Below are 17,426 nucleotides of genomic sequence, written 5' to 3' on the forward strand. Positions count from 1 at the left end.
TAATCCCTATCATTAACTTGAACAGGCTTTACCTTGAAAATTACCTTGGTTCTGCTGCTCACATTTCAGTGCTGTGTCAGACCATGCTGCTTTTTAATAGGAGCAGTAGTGGCAAAATGTGATTTCATTCACTGTTGAAATGAAGTAGTAAAAACTGAATTATACAAGTGGATGGGTCAGCAAGAAAATATACAGAGATCTAGGGTGATGCTAGTAGCCTTTAATCTCTTGAGCCAGTCTCCTTTCGACAGATGCTTGGATGCCACAGTGACTTAGCTTCTGTCCATAGCAGCAGCCGTATGTGCAAATTTTGGTTCATTTCATGTGCTGAAAGGTTCTAGATGAACACTTGTACTCCATTTTTTTTCCCATACAAATTTTAATTCTGAAATGAACTCTGTAAGAGGATGAATTTTACTGTTCCTGTTTGACTCTTGAGATTTTTGCAACAGTTGTATTTAAGACTTCATTCTTCACTTCCATGTGATGTTCTTAGGTCTCAATTTGGTTTTGAATAGTCTAAAATGTGCATTTAAATGAGTTTTCATTCACACGACTGTCATAAAGTGTTTCAAGGCTACTTATATTTTGCTTTCTCCAGAGTTCTTTAATAGCTCATAGATGTAAGTCAGTTTCTCAGCAGTGGTTGATAGTGGAAAGATATGAGTCGTGGAATTTAGATGTAATATTCTGGTGGTGCAGCCCATTAGAGTTCATTCTGTCTGCTTTTTGTCATACTGTAGGGCTTTCATGAGGTTATTTTAAAAGTTGCTGAAGATTGCTGAACATAACATGCTCTAGCCCTGGTGTTGGACTACAAGGAAGATAAGACTGGTTGTCTTTGTCTTAAACATCTTTGACAAAAGTCACTTGGCATAGCATAGAACTTAGCTTGCTAAATTAACACTTTCCTACCGAGCTGAAAATGTGAAGTTCACTAGACTCTGATTTTGGCTTAGTTCTATCCATTTTGTAACAATTTGTAGCAAAGCTTTCCTTACTGTTGAGAGTCTCTAGCATTTGCCTTGTTTTGAAAACTGTGATGTAGTTCAAACAGTTTTATTAATTTATCTTTGTAGCACTTCAAAGCTGCCAAATGATCTGCTTGATTTGCAGCCAACTTTTCATCCGTCTGTACATCCTATAGCTGCTGCTCCACCAGTAGGAAGTACCTGGGGAGGTAAGAATTCTGAATCGAATTAAGGTTCTAATTGCTATGGCCATGTTCCGGTAAATGTTTCCCCTAGTCTGTGGGCTGTTTCTTCCTTAAAGACAGAGATCTTGCAAAGACAAGCTACAAGTGGAAGAAGGGAGTGGAAAAAATAAAATCTGTGTGTGGATTAAAATAATGTAGCAGCATATGGTGATTTCAAAGAATTTTGATACGAGTTCTTAGTAGCAAAGTTACTTTAATCGTTGACCAGATGTGTTAGCCTCAAAACTGCTGTCTTAGAGTCACGAAGCAAGCTTCAGAATCTTAGCTGTGAGAAGTCAGTTCTGTGAAGATGTCTGCCAGATAGCCCATGTTCAGTACACAGGAACTTGAATATGGAATATTTTTAACACACATTTTAAATTTTGTTTAATGTTAAATCAAATCTTCAGGTGATAATAGAACAGAACTTGGATGAGGCCTGGAAGGGAGGCAGTTGTGACAACTGTACATAGAAAGCAAGAAAAGCCAAAATTATTGAAAACAAAAGGTACCTCTTCACAAATTTGATGCTGTATTTCATTCAGTTACAAAGGCAAATTAGCAAAAAGCTGTGGTTGGATCTCTGAGTGGAGAGACAAAGTTTGTAATGAACTCCCTCTGAAATTTACTTCAGAACACCCAAATTCTCATTCTGTCCAGTTGCTAGGATAGACTGAATGAGATATTAGATTATCTTACTGATACAGGCAAGTCTTTAAACCAAGGAGGCAAGCAAGAGCGTTCTGTGAAGTCATGAATACTACTTCCAGATTAGTTTGAGCGTTAGAGCAATTAGTCATTTACTCAAAGCTTGGTTTTCTCTTTGCTACTTTGCAGTATTCCAGAATAGTACTTATATAGGTAACATACAGCCTGCTTGTATTGTTGGTTATACTGGTGGAGAATTAAAAATCTTAGATGTTTCTTTTTACTTTTCTACATAAGTGACTTAATAAAATAGTAAACTCCAGAACTATGTGGCTATTTCCAGATTATTTTTTTTATAAATCAGATGCTTTCTTTTATGATGTGAAAAATTAGGAGTTGCTGCTTCAGAAAGTTTTGTAGGCATCAAAATAATCCTGTTCTGAAATTTTACTGCACAATTTCTTTTGATGAGCTATAGATTTTCCTTAAACGTATTTATGGTTATCTAATATAACTTCATAATAAGTAGTGTATGTATTCTACTTTCCTATTTACTTTTTGCTCTGTACTTTGCATTTTGTGTACCTTCTCATGTTTCTTTGTAGGGAAATAACACAGTTTTGAGTGACAGAGGCAGTACTAATATGTGGTAGCTTCAAAAATAAAAAAAAGTAGTTTACTTGTCCTTTAACTTTGCTGAGCAGAGCACCTTCTGAGAAGGATGCAGTGAGAAGCGTGTCAAATTCTGCATAAAAATTCTAATGCTTAAAAGACTTAGAGTTTAGAAATGGAGAAAAGTGTTTTGACTCATCCCGTTTGCTTTCTGAAAAATATCTTCTGTTTCAGCTTGTGCTATTTGTTTCATGGGTGAGAGAGAAAAGGGGAAGTTATCTTCCTCTCAAAGGTCACATCACAATCTGTCATTTCTTTATTAACCTGAAAATTGAGCCTGAAAGTCTGTGTTTGTTCAATGTTGTGTTATTCCTGGTAAGAGTCCTCAGTAATAGTCGTTGATGTATCTGCTTACTATTGACACATTTCTAAAAACTTCTAAGATTTAATTAACTGTGAAGATTTCAGATTGCTAAAATTTTAGGCTAAAATTCTGGGATTGACATTTTTTTGTGTTATCTTTCATCAAAAAAAAAAAATTCTCTTCAGCTTTACAGACATGAACACTCATTTCACATAGGTGAGGTAGATAAGAAGTGCTTTCCACGTTTTACAGATGGGGAAATCTGAGCAATTAACTGACTTGTCTGAAGTCATACGGCAAGTCAGTGGCAGAGCCAAGAATGGAACCTGAACTATTTCCAGTCCTGTGCTCTAACCACTGCACGGCATCCCTCCCTTAGGTAATTTTTTGACATCATGATGTTTGTATTTGGTGTATATGGTGACTTTGAGAAGAGTTATCAAACAAGCTACAAGTTGCAATGGACTAAAATCAGTTACTGTTCAAAATTTGATGCAGCAGCTCTTAGGTGTGTAATAAAAGGATAATTCGTTACAAAGGCATTATATTTGGGTTGCTGCCTTTTGTCTTGCACTTCTAAAAATATTAAAGCTAATGAAGTTAAAAACTCCCAGAGAAAGGCTTCTGTGATTGTATATTTTCAGTTTACTTTTTTCAAACTGTTAGAGATGCCCCTGAAAAACCTTTGTCATTGTTCTTTCAGGTAAAATACTTCTAGTGGGATAACTTAAAGGTAGAAGTTTGCAAAATTTGAATTACTCTCTTAAATTCACCTGAATAATTAATGCCTGATGATAGCCTGAAGGTGCAGAGTGATTCCATTGACACAAACAGGTGCCGTGTGTATTCAAGGATGAAATTGGGCTTTAGAAACATTGAGGTGTTGCTGTCAGAAGAGACAGCTATTTTAAAAATCTGAATATGCAAGGATATAAATTACCCAAACCCAATTTCCAGTTACCCTTGTCACTAGCATTGGCAAGTTGACTTGGACAAGATTGACTTGGACAAGATTGAACACACTGGCTAGAATTAGAATGCAGCAGATGAGCGAAGAGTATGAGAACAGATTACATTTCTGAGAAATTTTTGATAATGTTCTGTTGCATTGTCTTACTAATCAAAACACATGAAACTCCATATACAACCTTAGGATTTCAGAACAGAAAGTAGTGTGTAGTCACTTTTCTGTTGAGTGGACGTGTAAAATAATTCCAGTGGGCAGTTTCAGGCAAATACAGTTTGAAACTTTTTGTCCTTTTTAGCTTTTTTCCTATTGTTTTATCCAAGCTGTTCATTGAGGTTGTTCAGAGACTATTCCAGCTGTGTCTGGTATATTTGCCAGCTATCAATTTGTACCTAAACTTCAGAAGCAAAACAAATGTATCCATGTGGAAATAATGTTTGACCTATCTGTTTGGATTTTTTCCAATTACAAGGTGAACCAATAGAATCAGAAGAATATGAAGCAGCAACAGAAAAAGCAAACAGGAGCTGATTAAAGGATAATCTGAGCTGCTTTATTGCCAGATCTGTTTGTTCTACAGCTTATTCTAGAATAACATTCAAAGCAGACAAAAGTTTTAAACAGTACCTGAAAGCAAGAACTCTGTTTCAGGTGACTGGCAGTTTGGCATGTCCACAAGTGTGTTAGGTGGTAATGTGGCTATCTAAAATGTACATAAAACAATACCAAGTTTTGTACTGCTATTACATATTGCAAATACTGTATTAGCTTATTCTGCTTATTCTTTATTCAGTGTTTGACACTGTCATTTTGCTGACTGAATGATTTAGAAAAAGGCTTTTTAAGGTACTTCACTCATTCTTGCAACATAGCCAAGTGAATTGAGAGAGAAGTCAGCTCTTACTCAGTAAAATACCTTGAGCTTGCAGGAAATTGAAGCATGTATTAAGCCTGCAAAGAATAATGCAGTTATGGTTTTAAAATTTCATCTTCTTTAGGACTTGGTTGTGACTGAAATCTACATGCTATCACGCTGTGTGAGGTCTATAGCTAAGAATCAGGAGACCAGATTCAGGGAGGGAAAGTAACTTACACTTTGAAGCTGCTGCACACATCACGACTATTTACAAGAATTGTGGATAAATCTGTAATCTAGCTGGGTCGTGGTTTTGGTTGTTTTGTTTTGTTTTTTTTTAAAAACACGGCCAGAAACTGAAGTACTCTAGAAGTCTCTCCTATAGTTACTCTTCAGACATTTCTCTGTAGTGGTTTTGCCTAGAAGATTAAGTTGCAGTTCTAGGCACTGTGATAAAATAAATAGGGCTAGATGCAACTCTTGCTGATCTCACTAGTGAGTTCTTGAGTTTTCCATCAAAGATTTGTGTGCTTTGAAGCCAGACAGCTAAACCACAGCTCCTTCTGTCAGCAAGTATTGTAGCTGCCTTTCCTGTCCTGTTTATCTGTTGGATCCTGGAGTACAGAGGTATTTTAACTTGGCAGTTGTAGCCGTCCTCAGGAAACCTTGAAACTCTCCTATATGCTTCGGGAAGTGACTCACATAAATCCGTGTTTCCTTCGTTCCCCAGTAGGGTCCAATAGTTATTTAATAAGGAACATTTTTCTCATCACTGCTCACTGGCTGTTGTCCGTCAAAGCAGAGCAGGTTTTTGCTTGCTTGCAGCTAGTGGCATATCCACAGCAAGCATTCTGTTGTTCTTGTTTGTTTGGATTTTTAAAGCTATCATCAGGATGGTATTGCATTGAATACTCGCTTAGCACCTGGGGTTGTTATGCGAAGAATCAGTCTCCGCTCCAGAGAATTTGGTGCAAAGTGTCAGGACATGGCTGAGTGAAGAAAAAAGGGTTCATGTTTTAAGAGGAACATACTAATTTTCAGTATGAAACACACTGAGGAAGAAGCTCACTTTATAAGATGGTATTTTTTTTTTTTAAAGTAGATTTTTATCTAATATCTGTAGTATTTTTCCTGAGCAGAGAATAGATCATTCTGGATTATTTGATAATTAAAGGATTAACTAGATCGTCCCAAATTCAGAGGTGACAGGGGAAAATTATACTCCCTTGATTCTTAACTCTTACTCTTCTATACCTAGGAAGCAGCATGTAACTAAATCCATCTCCCTTTTCTTCTTTCTCTTGCTCTCTGGAATTAAACAGATCCTTTTTCTGCTACTGTTGATAGTGTTGATGATGCCATTCCAAACCTAAATCCTTTCCTTTCAAAAACTAACGATGCTGCTCATCTGTCTGTGTCTTCTGATGTATCTACTTTCACCAGTAGGACACCCACACATGAAATGTTTGTTGGTAAAGTACCATTTTAAAATAATTTCCTAAAAATTTTAACGTTATTTCAGTTTCTAAAGTATATTTGTGGGGCCTTTGAGAAACTAAAAGCTGATCGTTTGGGGCTGATTTTGTTATGTTAGAGCTTGATTTAGTAATTATGCTGTGAAAAATGGGGTTAAACTCTTTGCTTGGCTACCTAGATGGAATTCTAGCTGATGTAAAGGAACTTAGTTATAGTTAAAGCAGGTGTTTGAGTGTGGTTTTACACAAAGTCTCTTATTAGGAATTTTAAGGTAAAATACTACGTATGCCTGAGAATGAAAAGTAAATGCTGCTACTTTGTTCCTCAGGTTGAGATGTTCTTTTCAAACATAGGAGCTTAATGTAAATTTTTTGGTAGTGGGTGTTTTTTCCCCAGTCATGTTAGCATTAACAAAACTAGTCAAGCCATGCACAGTCTGGTGCATGGTTTATTCAAAGTGTTTACCTACTAGGCAATAAACTAACAACTCACCCTTTTAAAACTGTTGAAAGCTTACCAGAGGTGTTTCAGCATGGCTGTCATATTAGAAATCCTTTTAGTATTTCTGTTGGTGCAGCTACACAGTAATTCAATTACTTTTCAATATGAAGAATTAAGTTAGCTTTCGTGGACTAAAAATCCATTAATTACATGTCAGTTGTGTTCTTAAGCAAAGCTAAGTTTAAAGACAATTGTGCTGCACCACAGGCTTTCTTTTTGCAGGTTGAACCCCACTAGCATTGACCAAAAAAGAATCCAGACTCTTAAAACGGAGATCTTTGATATCTCTGATACTTGTTAACAGAGGTGAAAACAAGGACATCTCTTTAGAGATATTCATGCCACCTACTCTTTGTCACCTTAGATAACTAATTTCCTAGCTTGTCTTTGCTTGGCAGAGAGGGAATGCAAGCAAAATCAAGCACAAGAGCTGTTGCTGTGAACTTCTCTCTACAACTCCCAGGGAGGATTAGTTGGCCAAGGCAGTAGTGTACAAATACTTTAAGCTGGTACTACTGCATAATAATCTGGCCTATGCTTCTAATTGTTTTTTCCCATGCTTCCAATAAAATTTGTATGGCTCGTGTGAATGTACAACCATTTGAAATGCAGCTTTTTTTTAGTAGGGTTGTTATTCAGTCAGATTTCCTCTATATAATTTGTTCTGCAGTCATACAAAAAATTGTAACAGTGCGGGGCCGTGAACGAGGAGCCTGGTGGGGTTTTGTGGCACTCGCTGATTTGTGTAGTGTTCATCAGCTGACAGCCCTGAAGTTGCTGGAGATGGATGGCATTGGTACATTGATACATTGCATTCCCTTCCAATGCCTCTATCTCTAAAGATATCTCTAGAACCAGTGTACAACCTCCTGGCAGATTGATATGTGAAATGTAAATGCAGCTGTAGCACAAATAAGGTGCTACAATAATGTCAATGCGGTTTTAAAACAATTCTTTCTGGTTCTTTAGATCATTACAATCCATTTACTCAACTAAATCCCTTTGTGGCAACCAAATATGAATCCACTAATGGGCTGTATCCTTATACTTCAGGTATAAGAAAAATGCCTTCAAGTTTTTACACTCATATCTTCAACTGTGTAAAACATGGCATTTGCTTAGAAGAAAAAAAAAAGTATTTATCCTAATATAGCTGTAACTTTGAAACTGTGCTTTCCCCTTTTGTGTTATAGATTATGTAAACTTGTTTCTTACTGTATGTCTCGTGTATTGATTTCATTCCGTTGGTTCTATGTTATTAGAGTGTATGTGGATCTATAGACTGACTTGAAATTAAATTTTTGAGTAGCAGATAAATAGTATATCTTGGTTCTCTTTCTGTAACTCTCCCTCTTCTCCTTTCCTGGCTTTCTCTCTTGTATGATACGCCTTATCAGATTCTTTTTGTGGTCCTCAAGCTTACCCTAATGCTTCTCATTTCCGCAATGAGCCTTCTTCTGTAGCTGGTCTATTTGGAGGTAGGTAATGGGATACAACTTTACCACAAACACAGAAGTTTTAATGTGGTGTGTACTTAGAACTAGTAGGTATGTTATTGGCTACAGAAGTGCGTTGTTATAGCGGCTCCACCTTTTATTCATGTGCTTGTGCTAGGTCTGTTGTCACAAATGGTATATATTTTTTCAGTTTGTGCTAAACTAAGGCTTGTTGAGTCTAAACATGAAATGAGTATCTCCCCATTTCAGGATCTCTTGTAGTTTATATGTTGCTACATACCACACCAAAGACTTGCATGTTATAAGTAGCTTCTCGTTTTACTCTGCCTCATTGCTTTTAAGATAAAGGGATTGGGGTGTTCTTGCTGCTTATAGCATTTTTGTTGATATGCTACTCTTAAACAGTGCGCTAAACTAGTACAGAGGTTTGCAATAGAACATGAGAAAGGTATTTGCTGCGTTGAATTACTGGCTAATCATCTGTGCAGCTCTGTAATGTCTGTATAGTAACCCAGTACCAATACTGATTCTGGAATACCATCCCAACAGTTGCGAAATGGGTTGTAGACTGTGACAGATGATAATCTGTCTAAACCAGATTGAGCAGGGAGTATTAATGTTGTTGCTACGCAAGGTTCAGGAACACCTTCAATGAATGGTCTGTGGAAGAGTTAGTTCTTAAAAGCACTATAAAGTCACATTTTGGTTTAGTGTCTTTAAAAAGAAATTAGCTAGAGTCCTTTGACGAAAGGCTAAATACTACGTATGACTCTGTTCCCTTTGTTCCATATCTAGAAAGCAGGATGATTAGTTTCTGTCAAGTCTTGTCGAAGCTTACTCCCTCAAAAGAACTCCGTTAAAAATACTGACCTTTGCACCTTTCAAAACATCCATGTTAGACAAAATGCCCTGGGCTGGTAGTTGATACCGGGAGTAGGATTTGATCTTTTTCAGAGGCTAACTGAAAGGAGTCCTGTGTAATGTTTTGTCCTCTAGCTTGTCTCGTCTCCTTAGCTTCATACAGCTTGGGACTTCCTAAAATGCAAGAGAAGGAAAAACTCAGCCTATTTCAGTTAAGGCCATTTTCTAAAGAAAAATATGAGCTATTGTAAGTCAAGTTTTCTATTGGTACAGGCACAGTTTTAAGAGTTGCAGGACATCCCATCAAAGGAATTCCTACCTGCAGTTCAGAGCCTCTGAAATGGCTTGTTACAACTTGATGGTAACTTGTCATAAAGATACTCGTTTTGTTGTTTACTTACTCCCTATATTTTTCCACATTACTGCTTCCCATGTTTTGCTTTATGCTGTTTTCTTTTATTTGATTTTAATGAAAAGTACATTATTTTAATTCTTAGAGATGATGCTTCTGAGTTATAAATTGTATGTTCCTTTAAGACAAATAGGAAGGAACAGGTAATCCAAATTTCTGTAAAAATTATGCTCAAGGATAGCATCCTGTGATTATTAATTTTTTAGATGAAATGTGACTTATTTCAGGAAAATAGTAAGATTGAAATGATGTACTGTCACAGCAAGCTAAATGAAATCCAAGAGGTATTCTTGGTCAGTTATTTCCATTCACTGCAATATTTTACTGCTGAAGTATTCATGATCCTTTTATTTTTCTGTAGCATCAAAATTTCTGTAAGAAACCAGAAGAGCTAGTTTTCAAGATGGTGTTGCATTATTTTGGTGCTTTTCATACAAAGTGATAATTACTTCTGTAATTGCCTGAATATCAAGATGATGTACATGCATATTTGTGTGTGTGATCACATATAACGTTAAAATATACAATTTTAGAAACAAATCAGTATTCACTTCCATATTACAGAACTATCGATTTAATACTGCTGAACATCATACACAATGCCTTGTACTGCAGTAAGTTTTCACAGGAAAAAAAATTGTGTGTTTGGAGAACAGTGCTTTACAGATACATAGGTGACAAATGCAGTAAGTTCGGACAGGAATAGGAGTTGAAAATTGCCTTTAACCCCCAGTATCTTGCCATAATTACTATAAATTTACCTGCAGTACATGGTCACCTGCAAAATATGTGTCCAAAAAAACTATAAAATTAGTAGTATTAAGAGTGTCTAATCGAAGGCATTACTAGTCAGACACCTTGGGATGCTTTGGATCTTACTCCAGCTGTATCTAAGAGAACTGCTCAACTAATACAAAACATGGAGGGAATAATCTTCAGGCAGGCGAGTTATCTTGAAACAGATTCTGTACCCAGCCAGCTTCTTTTCCTGAAGAAGCATGATGACTATTTCCTCAGTAATTTTATTGCAAGTATTTGGTAAAAGAAGAAGGAAGATGTGAATAGTTAGTCCAGAGATTTAGGAACTGTGGGGAGGAGGAGTATCTCTTATGGCCTGTCTGTCCAGTTTGAGACAACACCTTTCACTGGAGGAGTAACTCCAAATGAACTTCAACTAAACTGCTTCCAGCTCTTTCTCTCATATGCTCCTTGGTGTAATCTGGATTTAGTCTTTCTGTGGTACTTAAATAGTCTACATATTTGTTTGGTTTATCTTGCATAAAGATGGGTTCATGGGAAATGCTGTATAAAAACATTAATCTTCTTTCTTTTTCCCCACAGGGTTCACTCCATCTCCTGTTGCTCAACCACAGCCATCGGCTGGCCTTAATGTTGACTTTGAGTCTGTGTTTGGAAACAAATCTTCTAATGTTGTCCTAGATTCTGGTGGTAAGACATTTACTAAAATAGATGACATATGTCCTTTAACTTCTTATTTCTTGAGGTATAAATCTCTTAATCTGTATTTGCTCATACTGCTGTGACAGTGTTCCAGCTGAAGAAGGCTGACTCTGAAAGGTCAATAGCAACATCCTTATCCAGTTTTTCTTTTTCCTTACACCCTATCTCTATGTGCACCCTGTTGAAATGTTTACATTTGTTTCTGTCACTTAAGTATTTTGTGCATTAGAACTTCTCACAGTGAACAGCCTTAATTTTTACCTGCTGTCAAGTGAAATTAAGTCTGTATTTGTAGAGTGTGATCAGAAGATTTAAATTTACATCTTAATTTTATATATTTGTGCAACACATTTTTGGCACTTCTTTGCCTATCTGTTACTCTTTTGATGTTATTTCAGAACATGGTAAATTATCAAGATACATGCAGTTAATTTGGGCTGTAGCCTTAGTTAGTACTCTTCCTGCTCTTTTGAGCATCTGGAAAGTAAATACTTTCTCGTCTTTTAACACTGATCTCTTGACATAGGATTCTTTTTAAGTAATCTAGTGATCTACTGTAAGCAAATACATATGTGTTTATCTAAAGTATTTCAATCTTATAAACTTATTCTTTAGTTTGTTGTACGTTTTGATTGCTTTGCAATCATTGTGAATCCATTCCATGTCAAATTGATGTCATCTAGTTAAACTAGAGAAATGTCCATTCCATAGTAAATATCTCCTTTACCAAAAGGCATAATAAGTTTTGTCCTTCTTGTACAATATATCATCACTAGGTTAAATTTTGTATTTTAGCCACTGTGGTGGACTTGGTGTATATTTAATTGAATGTCATTACATTCACGGTAGAGGAGTGATTCAAATTACTTTTATGTTTATCATTCCAAGGCTTTGATGAACTAGGTGGTCTCCTAAAACCAACAGTGGCCTCTCAAAACCAGAGTCTTCCAGTTGCCAAAGTACCACCAAACAAATTAGTGTCAGATGATCTGGATTCATCCTTAGCCAATCTTGTAGGCAGTAAGTATTGAACCACTAACATACACAACTTTAATTCTTTTAAATTAATACAATTTCAATAGTATTTTTTTCTACTTTGTGACAGATTTGGGCATTGGAAATGGAACTACTAAAAAGTGAGTATGCTTCATCAAGAGTTGAGCATTTTGATTTTGATCTTCTTGATAGTATAGTTCTGTGAAAGTATGGGTTCAAACCTGTGTGTAAAAACATAATGTTAACCTTCAGAGCATGTTTGGGACTGTACTTTTTCTCCTACAAGGTATAACGAATTGTTGAGAGCTGTTGGAAGGTGCTGTAGACTGAGTGGTAGTGACAGTGGTAACAGCAGCCAAGATATCCTCCTGTCTTGGATTCCTTCCAGGCTTTGTATATCTTTAGGAAATTGGTTCATCAAAATGTTTCTTTGTAGGTGTAGGTAATCTTAGCACACCTTGTAAATACTTTGTGTGATCTGAGTGTGTGCAGAGCTGTATTAAAGACTGTGAAACTACAACCTCCGACTTGTGGTTGACCTTTAGACAAGTGAATTTTGAAGCAGAACATATTCTAAAATAGTGAACATTTTCTCTAGCTGCAAAGTTGAGAATGTGATTAGCAGATTTCAGGCTTATCAGGACCATCTGTGCAAACTTTTAAATCCTTCAGAAATCTAGTGTGCAGTTGCTCCTAACCTAAACTGTCTTGACCCAAGGAAGGTCGGTTAGAGTAATTTACCTATGCTGGGGAACTTGGCTGGGATTAGATAAAGCAGAGGTGGCTCCTGTTGAACATCTTACCTTACTTTTCCTAGTGAAGCTGTCATGAGACCTTTTACCAACTCCTTTGCTAAATGAGTTTCTTCACTAACAAAAGCCACATTTCCAAGAGGAAATTGTGTTTACCTGAGGGAGTTTTGTAACAAAATCCAATGTTTTCTAACAATTATTTAAAAAATTTATTTGAAGTGATGTAAACTGGACTCAGCCAGGTGAAAAGAAACTAACAGGTGGTTCCAACTGGCAACCCAAGATTGCACCTACAACTGCGTGGAATGCTCCAACATTGGTAAGCAAATACTCATTTTAAAATAGTCAGTTCCCTGAGACCTAGGTATACAGGCTGATATATGACGGAGAAATTTGAAAGTGATCTGTAGTTGCAGTGAAAGGGTAGTAGAAAACTGAAATGGTCAGTCTGAGATGTGTACTGTTTGGATTTATTTTTCTTAGCTGTGCCATTCTAGTAAAGTTTGGGATGTAACATGTGCAGGTTTAGCAGAAATTTCACTAGTGTTTGACCAGCTCCTCTCATGGCAAGATAGCATCCTTCGTGTTTCACTCAACTGACATAAAACCGTGAATTCTGGGGGGAGCACTTTGTAGTCTAGAAAAGTAGAAGTGTGAAAAGTGTGTTCTTCAGGTGCACTGATACGTGCAGTATGTATAACATTACAACTCAGCCTGCTCTGTGGGCAAGAAGGGGCTGAGAGATTAATCCTCTTGATACTTGTAACAGTGTCTGTACAGTGATGTTGGCTGTAGCTTTCTTAATGTATGTGACTACCGCTTTCCTGCCCGATGTGTGTGATTTGTTTTTAATGCATGTCAGTTTTAATGATCAACTTTATAGTGTTTATTGTATCAGGTAGTATCGGCAAGGATTTTTGGGTAGGTTGTAGAGCAAGGGTGTTCTTAATTATGTGAAGAAAAAAAAAAAAATGATGTTAAGAGTTTGTATGAGTAGTTTTCACAATGCTAACAACATTTTTGCATGTGAACCCCATTCACCCTTTCACCAATGACCTGGAGAACTGTACATGGGCAGACCAGGTAACAATCCACCCCCGAGGATTTACTGCATCTGAGTCTGTAACTCACCGGGGGAGGTTGAATCCGCAGTGTAATAATGCAGTGCTGTGGATTTGGGAAGAGAGAGCTTGTTCCTCTGGATCCATCACCTCTTCCCTACTGGGTGTCCCTTATCAGCTCACTACATTTTATGTAGAGAGAAGTGTCTGTGGACCTTAGCGGAGGGTGTGTAGATATTGAAGAAACTTTAACTACTCACCTGCTTTAATGACTGGTGGTTTGAGTTTACTTATGTGCTTGAATCTGTTTAATAACTCATGTCTTGTATATACATCTTCTTGTGATAAGTCATTACATTTAACTGCTTTTATTATTTAGAGATACTGTTGAGACACCTCTCTTCCTGTGAAACTGTTCTATTAACATAAAAATCTTGAAACAGAAATAACCGAGGAGAAAAAGAAGTTTGTCTTTCTCTGCTGGTCTATTTATTGTGGAGTTGCTGCTGCTTGCTAAATAAGTATGCTTTTGAAAATAAGGCTTTCTTGTCTTTGGAAAAAAGGCATATACCAAATAAATGGACTATGCAAAACAATTACAATCCCAATAACAATGACAGTATCACAGGTGTATGTTGTCTCAGTAAATTACTTCAATTACAAGAATGTGTTGGGGTAAACATTTAATGTATCTGTGAACTAAAAAGCTATCTGTGTATATTCCATTGTGTAAGTATTTGCTTCTAATCCAGTGTTATTGCATTATGTAATTGTTCTCCCTGGGAAATACAGAATGGCATGCATTTTCCACAATACGTAAGTGAAACAACCCACAGCCTTTTTGCAATCGACTGGCATGCTGATATTAACCACTGCTGTTGCAGAATCTCATAACCTTCTTGCTATTTACACATTTCTCATTTTAAAATCTTTGGTGTGCCAAAAATTGAGCTTTTCCTAGCATACACAAACTTCATAGGTGGTCTGCAGGCTCTTGACTCGAATGATGGCATGGGAAATACCAAGATTATTTTTCCTTGCTTTAAACTGTACCATTTGCTGCCAGAGAGCTGGGGTGTGTGTCTGTGCTGCCTTTAATGCACTTGGTGAATTATGAATGACGATCAAAATGTTTGTGTTTGAATAACTGCATGAAACCTCACGGGCTTCTGTTATACTTGGCACTTTATCCACATTTATGGTAGATTTTTTTGTTGTTGTTGGTTTTTTGGTTTGTTTTGTTGTTTTTTTTTTTGTTGTTTTGGTTTTTTTTAGCTAAGGAGAGACCAATATGCCATTAATGCTCATATGAAAAAAGAGAATCCATGCTGACAGTTTACAAAGGGCAAGCGATAACCTGTGCTTGCTGTCTGAGGAATGCAGTCTTTAATTTCAAAGTATTTTTTTCTTTATGTCAACAGTGATATTGGTCTTTCCCTGTATTCTGTTTTTATTGCAGGGTAACTCTGTAACTAAAGGATGGTAGGTCCATACTTGAGCATTCAAAAATAAATGTAGTCAGCATGTTTGTGTGTGTAGATGTGGATACACAAGCAAAACAAACTAAAAATTAATTATTAGGATAGCTTTGCCAGCTGTGTGAAATATATGGATGGTACACAGTCTAGATAATTCTCAGTTGTGAAAATCTAATGGCAATTAAAATGCCACTGACACTGGCTACTATCTATGAAAAGGCAGCTGATACCTTAGAACTGAATTCAGAAGCAGCTTTGCTGATGTCCTGCTCTTGATGTTACAATTTATCTGCTTTAATTAATTCAGTATTATTGTCACTTTCCTCTTTTCTGTATCAATAATCTCTGTGTACTAAGAAATGCATATGTTATTTGTCTTGTCATGAATAGTAATCTCCACAGCAATAGCATGAAAGTTAGACTGGTTTTTTTCTTAAAGGAGAGGCTAACAGGACGTGGAGTGGATAGACAGCAAATTATCTGAATATTTATAAGCACCAAAGCACCAATTTATAGTTCTGGGAGAAAAACCCTTTTTTTGTCCTTGTAAGAGTTAATACTAATTTAGACAGTGGATAATAAAACTGTGGAACAAAAAAATGTGGTTAGGATATGAAGAACTGTCTTTAATGTATTTTTCTTTCTAAGAGTTATCAGCTGTTTTTCTATGTATATGTTGCCAAGTTGTTTACAACACGCAACTTCACCACAGGTTTTGTCTGTTGATGGCAATCTTACCGTAACTTCATAAAAGTTAACTTAGGTTAAAGGTAATACAAACATATTTGCAAAGTATTAAGATGACTTTTAACCTGTTCAAATTCACTGTACTAAGTGGGTGAGAGGGAATGCAAGTTGGATTTTCATGTTAGAGTTGCATTTATATTTCAGTATGGTAGGAGAATCCCCATAGTGTGTACATCCTGGCTAAAGAGAAGAGAATTCATCTAGTGTTAGCAGAAGCAATGGTCATTTGGTCTTTCAGTCTTTAAAATTCTCTCTTAAGACTCCTTGAGCACCATTATTTCTGATATTAAAATATAAATATATACTTCATGGGATTAAAAAAATGCTTCTGCTTCCTGAATATTTTCTCTCAAACTTCTGTCTCATACAGTGTTCTTCAAACAGGATGCTGAGAATGGTACTTTGCAGTTTAGTTTAGCCAGCCGGAGTTGTAACAGGTTATAAGCAAATACATAATTACAGATTTGCCAAGATCTCCTAGAAACTTTAGCTTAGGTATTGTATTCCATCTGAAATAATTTGGATACATGCTTAACACAAGACTGCAAATCCTATTTATTCTTTGCTGTATTAATAATAAGCTAAGTGCTGCAGTTGACCCTTAGAAAGCAATGTCTTACCAGTATGCAGCTGATCTCTTCTGCTCTCAGTTCACCACTGTTTTTCACACCAGGCACCACCTGTAATGGCGTATCCTGCCACAACGCCAACAGGAATGATGGGCTATGGGATGGTGAGTGGAACTTCTGTGACTCAAAAGAAGTCGGATGCTGTGTATCATTTGATTGCTTACAGTTTGGTAGCAGTCGTTTTTCTGAACCATTTGACTGAAGACTGAATTTCAGCTCCTGTTAGTTTATTCCTCACCAAATCATTAAGTCCTGGTTTTCTGAACTATTTCAGTGATTTTTATGTGAAGTTAAGTCTGCCCTTTCTTACCTTGCTTGGTTTTTCATAAACTTTTTAAAATTAAGAGCGTCTATTCTTCATGGGCTTTACTGGTGTACAAATTAGTGTATCATAGCAATAAGTGTATCATGAGTATAAATAGCTACATTCACAGCAGGAATGTTTTATTGGTGAAGTGAAACCTTCCTTAAATCCTTGGTCCCAACCTCAGCAAAAGGCATCTGTAATGAATGATGCTACAAAACTGCAAGTTTGTGACACTGCAGTGTGCCCTGGTGTCGCTGAGAATTGAATCTCTTAGTGATGCACCAGTAGTGAAAGGCTTTTGACATAAACATGACCTTGCTGCTTGTTGCTCTGAAAAGTTTTTCAAATTCTTGTTCATATCTCAAATTTGAAAATATTTTGAAATTATATGCCTTAACTCTTCTTTATTAGTATATTTTTATATAGTACAACTTTGCTGGATGAATAAAAGGGGAGAAAACTTCCTTAGAACAATTATTCTGTTAAATGGCACTCAGATTAGGATGATGAAAATAAGCTAAATGTTTCATCATATAATCAAATTCGATTAATGATTTATCATTTGTATATGCTCTGTAAGTGAACTGCTAAAATGGCCAACAATGTTCTTGAGAGTCTTTTGGGAGAGCATCGTGTTCGCCGTTAT

At 36.5% G+C, this 17,426-nt stretch overlaps 1 protein-coding gene across 11 annotated transcripts in view; it reads left to right on the plus strand.

Moving 5' to 3' along the window:
• The window catches only part of PICALM (phosphatidylinositol binding clathrin assembly protein), a 71,078-nt gene that overhangs the window by 43,323 nt on the left and 10,329 nt on the right, over positions 1 to 17,426 (plus strand). For 2 of the 11 annotated variants that reach the window (XM_032990732.2, XM_032990734.2), the window contains exons 12-21: positions 1,080 to 1,180; positions 5,965 to 6,114; positions 7,589 to 7,672; positions 8,017 to 8,097; positions 10,691 to 10,798; positions 11,699 to 11,830; positions 11,916 to 11,946; positions 12,778 to 12,877; positions 14,412 to 14,435; positions 16,518 to 16,577. In XM_032990732.2, coding sequence (XP_032846623.2) covers positions 1,080 to 1,180; positions 5,965 to 6,114; positions 7,589 to 7,672; positions 8,017 to 8,097; positions 10,691 to 10,798; positions 11,699 to 11,830; positions 11,916 to 11,946; positions 12,778 to 12,877; positions 14,412 to 14,435; positions 16,518 to 16,577 — 871 coding nt within the window. The remainder of the gene's footprint in view (positions 1 to 1,079; positions 1,181 to 5,964; positions 6,115 to 7,588; positions 7,673 to 8,016; positions 8,098 to 10,690; positions 10,799 to 11,698; positions 11,831 to 11,915; positions 11,947 to 12,777; positions 12,878 to 14,411; positions 14,436 to 16,517; positions 16,578 to 17,426) is intronic. The other 9 variants (XM_032990733.2, XM_032990737.2, XM_032990739.2 and 6 more) reach the window with 7 other exon arrangements.

This window comes from Tyto alba, unplaced genomic scaffold (genome assembly GCF_018691265.1).
Source record: "Tyto alba isolate M040663 unplaced genomic scaffold, T.alba_DEE_v4.0 Super-Scaffold_2, whole genome shotgun sequence".
Taxonomy (NCBI): domain Eukaryota; kingdom Metazoa; phylum Chordata; class Aves; order Strigiformes; family Tytonidae; genus Tyto; species Tyto alba.